The 13,274-nt window shown below is 36.2% G+C and overlaps 1 protein-coding gene across 1 annotated transcript in view; it reads left to right on the plus strand.

Annotated features, from left to right (window-relative positions):
- The window catches only part of DARS1 (aspartyl-tRNA synthetase 1), a 76,215-nt gene that overhangs the window by 12,391 nt on the left and 50,550 nt on the right, over positions 1 to 13,274 (plus strand). Inside the window, exon 4 of the mRNA XM_072613208.1 lies at positions 9,266 to 9,368. Coding sequence (XP_072469309.1) covers positions 9,266 to 9,368 — 103 coding nt within the window. The remainder of the gene's footprint in view (positions 1 to 9,265; positions 9,369 to 13,274) is intronic.

Consider the following 13,274-nt stretch of genomic DNA (forward strand, 5'->3'; position numbering starts at 1 on the left):
GAGGGCAAACGGAAAGGCGTATAATGCATATGAGCAGGCTGCATCATCTAAATAGTGAGAAACTTTGATAAAAATCAAGGGTAGATTTATGGGAAATGTATAATAGAAAAAGATGGCCTAGGATGATAGGTAAACAGTCCAAGAACTCCACTGTTTCAAGATATGAAGAGAAATCAGGGGGTAATATTATGTAGAAAAGAGTTGCCCAGGATAGGTCAAAATTTACGTTACTGGAGTAAATCACAATCAACAAGCCTTTATTACATTCCTACTATATGCCAAGTGCTTTGGGTACAAATAAAAGAATAACACAATCTCCATTCTCACGAAGCATGCACAGATGTATTTCCAAAAGATTTCTAAAGAAGAAACAAAATCAGTGCTACAAAAAGGAATAAGCCCCTTATTATGTCCAAGTTTTATTTTCACAAAAAGGAAAGAAGTTATTTAACTTGAGATACCTGGAGGGGAGAGGATGAGAAAGGGGCAGAGGAAGAGAGGAGGAGGAAGAAGATATATCAGGATCACAGAGATTAAACCCGAATCTCTAGAAGGGAGATGACACATAGTATCCTCACCTTGGATATAATGATCTTTAGACCCCGAAGAAGGAGGAGGTCTAGGTGAAAGATGCCATTCTACTTTTGCCTCTGAGGTTATATCATGTCTTTGATTGGACACCTAGACTGGTCCACAGGACAGAGTTGTTCTTCTATGCAGAAGATAGCCAAGAGTCTTTATATAGGTGGAGCCTCATTCAGTTATGTCAGATTGGTTTGCTAATGCAGTAGACACATTGGTGTCATTTAGTTATGAATTTGAAAGCTTCCAAGGAAGTAGGTTCCCAGTAGATTCCAGAAGAGTCAGAGCAGGGTCAGAAGGTTTAGGCCTAGGAAACTAGAGGTTTTTCTGAGCTCCCACAGTTTCCTTCCAGTGAAGGAAATTGTCCCTTTCTTCCCTCCCACTTCCCAAAAAAAGTTGTAGGAGGATTTGAAATATCAGTGATAGAAAGTTTCTAGGCAGAAATATTCTTAATACACTGCTTATAAACTCTTCAAAATAACTAATTACTCTAAAAGCAATGACAGAAATTCTGTTGAATAATATGTCTTTCAAGGGACATTTGTGTTTTTATAGGTAGAGGATGTTTTAAAACTTGTAGAGATTCTTGAGATTTATTAAAATTGCAAAGCTCTATTAATTTGCAGTTTCCTTTTTCTATGTGCCTAATGAAAGTCACACAAATTTTCCATTGTACTTTATGTTCATTTATTTGGGGTGATGCAGCATATCCTATATTTTTCTGCTATTGAAGCTGCACTCGAATTAAATTAATATTTAATTGAACATCCTATACTCTGTATTGTACAGGTACACAATAATGTCATGTGGGAATGACATATTTATTTGCAAAGCTCACTACCTAATCATAGATTCAGTCATTGACAGCATGAATACCACACATTTCTTGGGGGAGAAAGTGGAAAATAAAAAATTACTACTTAAATGATTCCACTGCTACTTCAGAACTGTTACTAAATTCGATTACCACCTTTCTGATCCCTCTAAAGCAGAAGTTTTTAACTTGGAGTCCACAAGAAGATTGTGGGGCACATGAACTTGAATAGAAAAAAATTATATATCTGCATTTTAACTAATCTGCAAAACAAACATTTTGAGAAGGGATTCAAGGAATCTTCTATTGAAAAGTCTTTACCAAATTGCCAAAGGGAATCCATGAGGCAAAAATGGTTAAGAACCTCTGCTCTAATATAAAGTAAGCAATTTAAGGGTTGTTGGTTAGCAAATTCTGTAAAACTGAATTTATCTGTTTTCTAGAACAAATTCTTTCTTTTGATCTTCTGTTTCTTTTCATGTAACCATTGTTCTCCTAGTCATTAAATATGAGTGATTTTTTCCTTCTTATTACTTCAGATCTTTCACTCCTTTTCTTTGTCTGCCTCGCTATTCACTCCTTTTCCTCATTCCTAAGAGGCAGAAACTAGTGGCTAGAGAGCTGCAATTGGAGTTGGAAAGACTTGGATTCGAGTCCCACATCTGACACGTACTGGTGGCATGATCTTGAGCAAATCAATCAACCTCTCACTGTTGTCAGCAGTTGTGAGAGGCACCTGGTAACACATTGGATGAAGCCCTGTACCTAGAACTAGGAAGACCTAAGTTCAAGTCTAACCTCAGACATTTACTAGCTGTGTGATCCTGGGCAAGTTGCTTAACCTCTGTTTCTGTCAGTTTACTCATCTGCTAAATGGGGATAACAGAAGACCCTACCTCTCAGTATTGCTGTGAGGATTAAAAGAGATAATAATTGTATAGCACTTAGCACACAGTGCCTGACACAAATAAGCACTATGCAAATGTTATCTGTTATCGTCATTATTATGTCTCTCAACTTCTAAGTTAAATGAAAGGTGCCAACCTGGGTTAGTGGCAGAAATTTCCTCATCAGGGAGTTCCCATACCAGTGAAATCACGAGTCCAGTTCCTAGACCAACTCCTTCCTAAACTCTGTCCATAGTCTCCCAGTGGTTTTTCATGCTGCAAAAATTTCTTATGCAGTCACACCAGATTATTCATTAAACACTGCTTTTATCATCTGCTCAAAAATCTTCAGTGATTTACCATTGTCCAAGGAGAGAGTATGAACTTCTCAGTTTCTATTCAAGATGGTACAACGGTTTGCCCCTCCAATGCTTTTTGCTTCTTCTCTTCCTATTTCCTTAGGTAACTTTTCTTTATATACATAGGCACATAACTTAGGACTCTTATACTGAAAGTTAGAATACAACTGAAGCCTGCATCATTCAAATAAAGAAGGCAGTTTCGGGGAAAATGACAAATAGAAATGTGTCACTTTAAAATTATATTGGTAGCTCTTCCTGTCTATGTTTCTGAAATGAGTAATATCTTCTGAATTTGCTCAGTTGTGCTAAACTTATAGTTCTGTGAATTCTTTTGATATATGTATCTGCAAGGCACTAAGTCCTTTGATAATTTCCGCAGATTAGCATATCTCAGCTATTAGATTGGGTCTTTAAAAAGTATGTTTTTCCTAGTTCTCTTTTGTACACAGGACAGAGAAATCTTCTGAGAATCTGAATGTTAACTTAAAAACAGAGGAATGAGAATACTAAAATTGGGGAGTGAAACATACACATTATATAAAGTGGGTTTGTTCAGGAAGTTCCTTAGGAATCAAAAAAGTATGGGGTGGGGGAGTATAAATAGGATCACTTGCATTCACCAAAAGGTATCTGTGAGTTCCTGGATTTCCCATTCTAAAGTTCAGACAGGGTTTATTGATATTTCTCAGTTATTTATTCAGACATGATTACTTGCCCAGTTTTCCAAATCTCAAATAAGTGGCATGGGAAAAGTTGTTGCTCAATGGTCACCTATATTGACGGTCAGAGAATGAGAGAAATCCACAGAATTTCAGTATGAAACAATTCTGTACAATCAGAATAAATCCAACCCTGGCTCTTAAAAGCTCTGTGACTTCTCAGAGCTTCAGTTGTGAAAAATGAGGAATAACAGAAAAAGAGTTGTTGTAGGAATCAAATAAAGTAGCAAATGTAACTTGCAAAGTAAAACATTTTTCAGACTAAAATTATTGTTACATAATAGTTTGTTGTAAAAATCAAATCTGGTAAAGTGTGTGAAAGAACCGTGTGATCATAGGGTGCGATAGTAAGCTGCTGGCTTTTTTCCCTTGGACTAAACCTCACCGGTGTGAAGAAGTCCCTCTACAAAAACAGATCTACCTTCTAGTCTTAATGAGTGGTTTGGGCACTAAGTAGTTCAGTGACTTGCCCAGCGTCACACAGGTAAAAACAGTTATGTTTCAGAGGTGTGATTTGTACCCAGGGCTTCCTGACTATAAAGCCAGACCTCTGTCTAGTACATTGTGCTACTGTCTTAAGCTACCATTATTTAGTGTTTTTATTGAATTTGTGATATCAGTGTTAGAACCTCTTCACAAAGTTATTGATGTCAGTCCATCTACATATTTTCATCACATGTACTTTGTATCTGTGTCCTTGAAAAAATTCTTCATAGGAGCCCACCTAACATACTAAAGGGTGGAGGGGAGAGTAGGTCCTTCTTAATTTTTTTTTTAACATTACATAATGCAACACACAAGCTGTCCATCTGTTATCTTTCATTCTCAGTGCATTACCAGTCTACCTAATTTTCTGATCATATACCTCCTGGGTAATATATTCTTGAGTGTAAGTTGTCATTGATAATAAGTTGCAGCATAATTACACCCACCATATGTTTCTCTGTTGCCCTGAGTCATGCACTGTCTTGATTCTTCAGAGATAGTGACATTTCATGATTTATAGCCAGATAGTATCATTAGAATAACTAATGATAGGTAGCATTTTCAAAGTGCTTTACATACATTATCTTATTTGAGCCTCACAACCACCATTGTGGAACAGATTTTATTATTATCCCCATTTTACAGTTGAGGAAATTGAAACTGAGAGGCTGACTTGTCCAGGGTCATATAAAAGGTAAGTATTGGAAGTAGGATTGGAACTCAGGTATTCCTGCTATAGGATAAATAGGAAATAATTAAGAGAGGGAAAGCATTAAAATTAAGAGGGGATTTGGAAAGGCTTCTTGTAGAAAATGGAAGCCAGTAGGCAGAGATGAGGAAGGAAAGCAATCTAGGCATGAGAGATAGCCAGAGAAAATGACTGGAGTTGAAAGACGGGGTGTTTTGTTCATGGAACAGCCAGGAGACCAGTGTCATTGGATCAACGAGAATGTATGGCAGGGAATAAGATGTAAGAAAACTGGAAAGGGAAAAGGAGGGTGTAGGTTGTGAAGGACTTTGAATGCCAGACAGTATTTTTATTTGATCCTGAAGATGGGAGCCATTGGAATTCATTTAATGGGGAGTGACATGGTCAGACCTGTGCTTTAGGAAAATCATTTTGGTTGCTGGATGAAGGATGAATTGGAGTGGGGAGAGACTTGAGGCAGGCAAACCCATCAGCAAACTGTTGCGATAGTCCAAGCACGAGGTGAAGAGGGTCTTCACCAGAGTGGTGGTAGTGTCAAAAGATAAAAGGGTGTATTCATGAGATACTGCAATGGTTTAAAAAGAAAAAGATTGAATAGAGGGAGCAGGGGGTGAGAGATGATGAGGAATTGAAGATGACAACCAGGTGGTAGACCTGGATAACCGAGAAGATAGTGGTGTACTTTGCAATAAGAGAGAAGGAAGGTAGGAGGTGGGGAGGGTTTAGAGGAAAAGAAATTCCATTTTGGACATGTTCTGTTAAAGATACATAATGGATATCCAGTTCAAGATGTCTGAAGACAGGTGGAGATTTGAGATTCGAGGTCAGCAGAGGTCAACTGAGAGCAGGATAGGTTAATTTTTAAAATTGTTAGCATAGAGATGATAATTAAATCCATAGAACTGATAAAATCGGTTTGATGCCATCAAATGGCACCAAAGGGAGAAAGAGAAGAGGACCTAGTACAGAACCTTATGGAACACCTATGGTTAGAGGATGTGATTTGAATGAGGATGCAGTGAAGGAGATTGAATAGTTAGAGAGGGAAGAGAGTGATGTCCCAAAAAAACTAGAGGGAAGATAATGTCAGCAGTGTCAAATGCTGCAGAGAGGGAAGAGGGGAATGAGTATTTGGAAAAGTTTGTTGGATTTGGCAACTAAGAAACCATTGTTAACTTTAGAGCATTTTGGGTGGAATGATAAGGTCAAGCCTAATTGTAAAAGGTTAAAAAAAGTGAGAGGAACTAGAGGTGCCTATTGTAGAAGAAGTTGAGCTACAACAGGCAGAAGAAATGGATGAGAGTTAGCAGGGGTGGAAGATGAAGGAAGGGTTTTTTGAGTGTGGATGAGACATGAGCATGTTTGTAAACAATAGGGAATGAGCCAGTAGAGGGGGAGAGATGGAAAACAAAAAGTGATGGAAGGGAGATGACAGATGAGGCAGTCTGTTGGAAGAGACAGGATGGATTGGAATGGGTTGAACAAGTAGAGAAGATGAAGATACTCCTTGCCATGTGTGACAGATGAAGGAGGACATAGTGGCAGAAGAGATCTAAGTGATTGAAGATAAGGGAACTCTCAGCAAATAGCCTCAATATTTTCAGTAAAATAGACAAAAATTTTCAACTGAAAAAGTGGTTGGGGGAGAGGACACCATGGGAGGTTTGGGGAGAAATGAAAAGATTTGGAAGAGCCACTGTGATAGTCATGTTTTCTAGAGCATGTGCAGATTATTATTTTCTCTTTCGATTTTAGGAAAATTTTCTTAAAATTCTGCTTTTTGCTTTTCACTAGAGGAAATTTATAATCCAAATAATAACATATAGATTTGTTTTACTGGTTGTATTCAGGAAAACAGTAAGTTAATCTTGCCACTCCTTTGTACACTCCTAAACTGCAGAATTGTATTTATTGTCACAGAATCATATTTAAGGAGTTAGAAGAAACCTTAAGGATCAAGTAGTCCATGTTTTCACTTAACAGGTGAAAAGATTAAGAATTGGAGAGGTCAGGTGGCTTCCCCAAAGATGGTTAGTGACAGAGCAGGTCTTCTGACTCCCAGGTCTCTGTGTGTTGCTGTCTATCTCTCCCTCCATCCTTTCCTCTTGACACAGGTTAGAGCTGTATCTTCAAAGCCTACTGAGTTGAATATTGCAAAACTGAACCCTGTGTAATTATCATGACTAAGTTTGGCCCAGAGAGGAGGATCCTTTGAGAGGGACTGGAGCCAGAGGATTATGGGTGCAAAATATTGTCAAACTAGTTTTTATTTTGCTGGATAACTTTTTTTCTCTTTTTTAAATCTTTGTTACAAGAGATGACTTGCTGAATAGAGGAGGTGAGGATATTTTCAGAAATGAAGCTCATGTGAAAAATGAAGCTCAAGATATCAGTAGTGATTTTTTAAAATTGTTAAGGTTAGATGTTGCTCCTCCTCATCCCAGATGATAGCACTGTTCTATCTTCTCTTTTTCTTTTTTGCTTTCATGTTCATATCAGTATCTGTTATTCCCAGTACTGTACTCCAGCTGCTCCCAATTCTAATCTCTGTCATTCTCTTCTCGCTAGTTATCTCTTCTGTCTCATGTTACTTCTCCCATGCATCTCAGCTTTCTAGAGAAACTTCTGGCCTTTTTATAGACTTTGTCAGCCAGTCCAGATGTCCCTGTCCCTCTGGTCTGCAGCATGACAAGAAACCACACAATGGGGATAACCCTCAGCTCTTCTTGGAAGTTTTCTTTATTACTTGTTGCTCAGTCTTATTTTGTTTCCAGAGCCTTAGAGTTCAGGGTTGCATTTCTGAATTCGCTGATAGATGCGAATTCTAGAAGGCTGTTCTCCAGATCCAGCAGAAGTCATTAGAGTAAGGTGATGGTAAATGTACTTTCTTCTGTGTCTCACCCTTTTCTTTCTTTTTTCTTCTTTTTTTAAAAATAACAATCTGGAGTTAGTTCAAGGCAACGCTTAAAGATGAACATTGTTTTTATGTATCTACAGTCTCTCTTGTGGTAATAAACTACCATCTTGAGGCCATGACACAAAGTGTTTTCCCATTGTATGATTTTTTAAAATTATTTTAGCATATAGATTGGAAAACCTAGAATTGTGGCTTGGAGTAAAGAAATGGTACAAATATTTCAGTTAACCAAATGTGTGTTTGACAGTTTAAGTAGATTATGTCTGTAATTGAGACCGTTTTTATGTTTAACTGGAGATTGACATCCTTTTAGAAGACTCAACAAATAATGTTTTGATATGCTAAATATAATCAACTAAGCATCTCTTTAGACCCTACTATTTGCCAGGTAATGGGAATATAGAGATAAAAAATTATATAACCCATTCCCCCAAGGAGCTTATATTCTATGGGGAGATTTTCTTTTCTTTGTTAAAGCTCTAGGAGTGTATAATGACAACAGCAGTTATAAATCCCGAATTAGATTTAAATACCATGTGAGAAAACTTATTCCCAAAGTTTGATTTGGAAGCTCCTCCAGAGTATGCCTTGGAAGAGTGAAGATTAAGGGGTAGTATCTTCATTATTTCACAGAGTAGGAAACAGGTTGAGAAAGTTTAAATTACATTCTAGAGTTCATGTACTTGGTAAAAGCCTGGAGTCAAACCTAAGACTCTTAAGACTACCTGTGTGACCTTGGGCAAGTCTGCCTCCCTGGGCCTTAGTTCCCTCATATATATATGATATAAAGGGTTAGTCTAGATGACATTTTTGAAGTATCTCCCAGCTCTCGATCCATGATCCTATGATTTCTAATTCCAATTCCATTGTACTTCGAGGAGATGACATTTTTATATAAAAGGGGAAAAGAAAGGAGTGTAGAAAAAACCAAAAAATTATAATGTAAGAGACCTGGATTCTAGTTGCTGCTCTTAAAATTTCGAGGCAGTCATTAAACTTTTTAGTCTGTTTTCTTACCTGTAAAATGCAGGTAGTGGATTAGTTAGTCATGGGATGCATTGTGGTGTGGTGGAAAGAGGTGTTGGAGTCAGAAGACCTGGATTCAAATTCTCCTGCTGAAGCATACTACTACTATGTAATCTTAACTGCTCTTTGCCTGTTTTATCATCTGGAAAATGAGTAGATGGAACTAAATGAGCTCTTAGGGCCTTTCAGCTCCAGATCTGTGCTCCCTTCTATCTTTAAAAGTGTATGATTTTGAATAGGAAAGAGGCAAGACTTGAGAAGTGTGAAGAGAAAATTCTTTTAAAGGAAAAAGTTTAAGTGGATATCTAGAAAATATGTGATAGAAAATAATGGGAAAAAATTGGGTAATTTTAGTTGGGAAAGTAAAGGAAACCAAGAACATGAACTTTTTACTATTTACTATGTTGCTCTTTGTTAGAAGTGACTTGAAGTTAACTTTAATACTAACAGTTCATAATGCAAGAAAAAATCATTTTTCCTAAAAGACTATATATTTTGCTAAAAGTTTTGTTTTTACCATGTTGTTCTTATTTAATTTCTGTAATTTGTATAAATATTTTGAATTACTTATTAATGGCAGATAACTGAGTAAGAGGCTTTTTTTTTAAGAGGGAAAAGAGGTTTCCATATTCATGAAAAAACTAGAATCATTTGGTTGTGGAATTTTAGCCTTATGTTAAAGTGGAGAAACATTTTCCCTCTTTGTTTAAAAAAAGTGGTTTTTATCCTAATATTCCTGCATTGTTTCTATTTCTTTATTCAGGGAAGCAGTGTTTCTTGGTACTACGTCAGCAGCAATTTAATGTCCAAGCTCTTGTGGCTGTGGGAGACCATGCAAGCAAGCAGATGGTAAAATTTGCTGCCAAGTAAGTAAGCAATTATATCCTGTTGTCAGAGTAAACAATGGTGGGAACTGAGACTCCCAGGGGTTGGGACCATTTTCACACATTAACATCAATGCTTCGTTTGTTTTTAAATGTAGTTATTTAAATTGTCAGTTCACTATTGCTGAATACATTAAACTTACAAAAGATAAAATAAAGCATAGACTTGAAATTCATTTGGAAGTGCTGAAGTAGCAGTCTTTCCAGAGACAGCCCACACTGACTTTGAGACTGAGTAACAAAAAGTCTGGCAGCTCCAGCATCACAGGACAACTTCATTCTCTAACATTTGGATGTCTTTTTTTTTTTTTTAATCATGAACTTTATAGTTGATCAACAGGTTTTTCAAGCTAAATTAATAACAAAAACAATATTACTTTGAAAGGAAGAAATACTGTAAGCAGTTTCCCGAGTTAGAAGAAAATAAAAATAGTACTACAAATCTCATTAATTTTAACTTTGCCATCATAGTTTATATTTTCTTTTTCCAGCTCATGGAAGACTAAAGATTTTTCAAAGGAAGAAAACTAAGTGGTGGAGGAGGGAGTGTACACATACATCTATATTTTTTTAAAGAGGAGAAATATTTTCCTTTGTTTTTATGCACACACATTTTTGTTAAACTTAGGACATCTAACCTACAGTTCATTTAGAAATATGTTTCATAGCCTTGTTTAATTGTGATTACAAGTAAGAAATGAGATTTCGTTTGTGATTATGAACCATAGCTACATTGTTTTATATGTGCTTATGTTCATGTTAAGTTGGAGAATTTGTGTATAATGGTAGATGGGCCTTTCTTAGCTTTTCCCTCTCACAGGCAGGATATTTTTCATGTGAAAGCATCCTTTTTTAATCTGTAGCCAGTTTGTGCTTATGAGGACAGGTTCAATACAGCAAACATTTATTAAGCACCTACTATGTAAGGAAGCATTGGTTTTGGTTTTTATATTGCATCTCAGGACAAAGTCCTACCCTCAAAGAACTTTTAATTAGATTGGATTCTCCACTCCACCCCCTAAAAAAAAGATCTTGACTCTAACAGACTAGTGGACCATTAGTCTTGATATGGTATGGGTATATTTTGAATCCTTGAGAACTGTTTGTACAGTTTATAGCACACCTAAAAGGGATGACCATAAAAGCAGTATTTCTGTGTACATGCACATAAACATTTTTACACAGAGATACGCACGCACACACATGGGCGCACACAGACACACAGACACATGGCAGCGTGGAGTAGTAAATTAAAGCCTGTCAGGAGTCAAGAAGTCAGGAGGGACCTGGATTCAAGTCATACACTGGGTGAGTGACCCTGGGCAAAATCTCTCAGTGAGGTAGTAAATCCAGGTCAGAGTTGCAGAGGTGCTGATCTACTCTAAACAAAGTTCCTCACCAGAAACTCTTTAGATTCAGAAAATTACAGGTCCGTAGACAGAAACAAAGCAGAAAATGCATATGTAAACATGTCTTTATATGTATGTATTATCATGTGCATACGTGTATATACATACATATATACATGTATATATTTGTTTACTTTTCATTCAGTACCTAGAAAAATGCTGGAGAAGATAACCAATGAATTAATTTACTTATACTTGAAATAGAACAGGACTTAGCTTGGACCTCTTATCTAATGCAAAAGTGGTATGAACGAATGCCCCTAAAATGTTTTTAAAAGAACGTCATATTTCCTTGATTTTCGTTCCCCCCCCAAAATTTTGAATTTATTTTTAGTATTCATTTAAAAGATTTTTGAATTCCAAATTCTCTCCCTCCCTCCAGTCCTTCTCCCATCCTTTGAGAAGGTAAGCAATGTGATGGCATTCATCTATGTGAGATCATGCAGACTATCACAGTTTCAGTAATACATTCCCACAGAAAATATTTGAATTTGAAGGTACAGCAAGGAAATACATTCAAGAATCTTAACATTATTTTGAAAGACATTTTGCTGTTGGTGAAATATAAATTAGATAGTCATGCCACATGATGCTTTACAGACTCATTAAAAATGTGTGTTCACATAATGCAAGGTTACTTTGATGAAATTTTGATGTAACTCTACAAGGGACTTGATTAAGCAAACATAATGACTGTGCTAGATGTTTGTCCAACAATAAGTAGACTTTGGACCATTTAGAAAACCTTTAGTATGTGTGCTGATAGTTTGTGAAATGCTGAGTTCAGCATGTAAAGGAGGATGTAAAGATTGCTATTAAGACCCTTATTAAAAATCACTCTAACTTGTAGCATGAGGAATTTATTTATATATATATGGAAATATTTCCTGAGAGTGATTTTTGTTAAACATTGGCATGACTTATTAGACTATGGTAGTTGTTTCTTTTGTAGTCTTTCCCAGTTCAATAGGCCTTTATCTATTGTAAAGTATACATATATATATTGTAAGTGTGGTACTGCCTTAAGGCCAGGAGATGAATTAGATAATCTTTTAACATTCTATACCTAATCTACCTAGATTCTATAATTCTTTGTTTTGAATTTAAACTTTGTCATAGTGTAAGCTTAACAGTGCATTTGCAGTTTGGCTTTTATGTTAAGGCTAAGCATTTGAAAAAAGGTTTGTAATAATTTTGAATTTGTTTTATACAGTAATATTGGGTATTTCAGAAAGCCTTCCAAATCAAATCATTAACAGGCTTATAGTTAATAACTGGACCTGATCACAGCCACCGAGAATAATCAGAAAGCATTAATTAAATGCCTATTATGAGATAGGCACTGTCTGTGATACTTGGTAGCTTCATTTAAAAAATGGGGAAAGGTGAGGATAGAGAAAAATGGGTTGGAAAGTATGGTACAGGAAAAAGAAAAGAGGCTGAAGATTTAATAGATTATACAAAAGCTTAACACATGTTACCATGAACATTTCCTTTTTTAAAAAAAATTATATTTGGTAGGTACATAACAAGCACCAAATAACATAAAAATGACATAGACTACATTTTAAGGGACATGAGAATTATCCCCAGATCATGTGTCTGTATACATTCAGGCCATCAGCTCATCAGTATTTATAACAAACTACTGATCATAGGTATAGTCAGTATTTATAATGAAGAAGAAGAAATAGTCATGGGAAAATATATGGTATACAATTAAGAGTTAACTCTAAGTTATTTAAGCAAGCTGTTGGAAACAAGAAATGGGAAATAGACAACACAAATAGCAGCAGCTCTAACTGCAACTGTTTTGTTTAGAAGTTAAACTAATGTAAATTAACTGTTACAACAAGAAATTCGAAATAGCCCAGAAAGTACCTGTAGTCAACCAGCATTTGACTTCCTTGACAAAAGGGTAAATGTAGTTGCCAAAAGCAGTATTGGGTTAGAATTTAAACTCATTTGTAACATCTTAAGAAGGATAGTATATGATAGTGAATAGTGCCATCTCATAAAGCAGAGAGAAGCAGTGGACGGTAAAGCTATCTAAAGAAAGTTTGACAAGATGTCAGTCATTCATTAAGCATTTATTAAGCCCCTTATGTGAACAGGACTTTGGCATAAGGTATACAAATACGAGTGGTGAAATAATGAAAACAAGGATGTGTATAATTATATAGAGAATAAATACCACGTAGTTACAGGTAGTTGGGGGATAGTACTGAGCAAAGGCACCTCAGGGGCATTCAAGGATAAAAATGAAAACGACAACTGCAGACAAAAGGAAAATGGAAAGTATTTGCAAAAATTATTAAAACAAACTTTTTTCTCTATCAAGGATAGTGGCCCCACTATATACCACACTTGAACCTTAACATCACAGTCTCTGAGATGCTTTAAAGAGAACTCGGAAATGACACTTAAAAAAGCAAAGATGGGAAGGGCAGCCAAATTGTTTCAGATAGAGAAAGGAGAT

This window comes from Notamacropus eugenii, chromosome 5 (genome assembly GCF_028372415.1).
Source record: "Notamacropus eugenii isolate mMacEug1 chromosome 5, mMacEug1.pri_v2, whole genome shotgun sequence".
In the NCBI taxonomy this organism is placed as follows: domain Eukaryota; kingdom Metazoa; phylum Chordata; class Mammalia; order Diprotodontia; family Macropodidae; genus Notamacropus; species Notamacropus eugenii.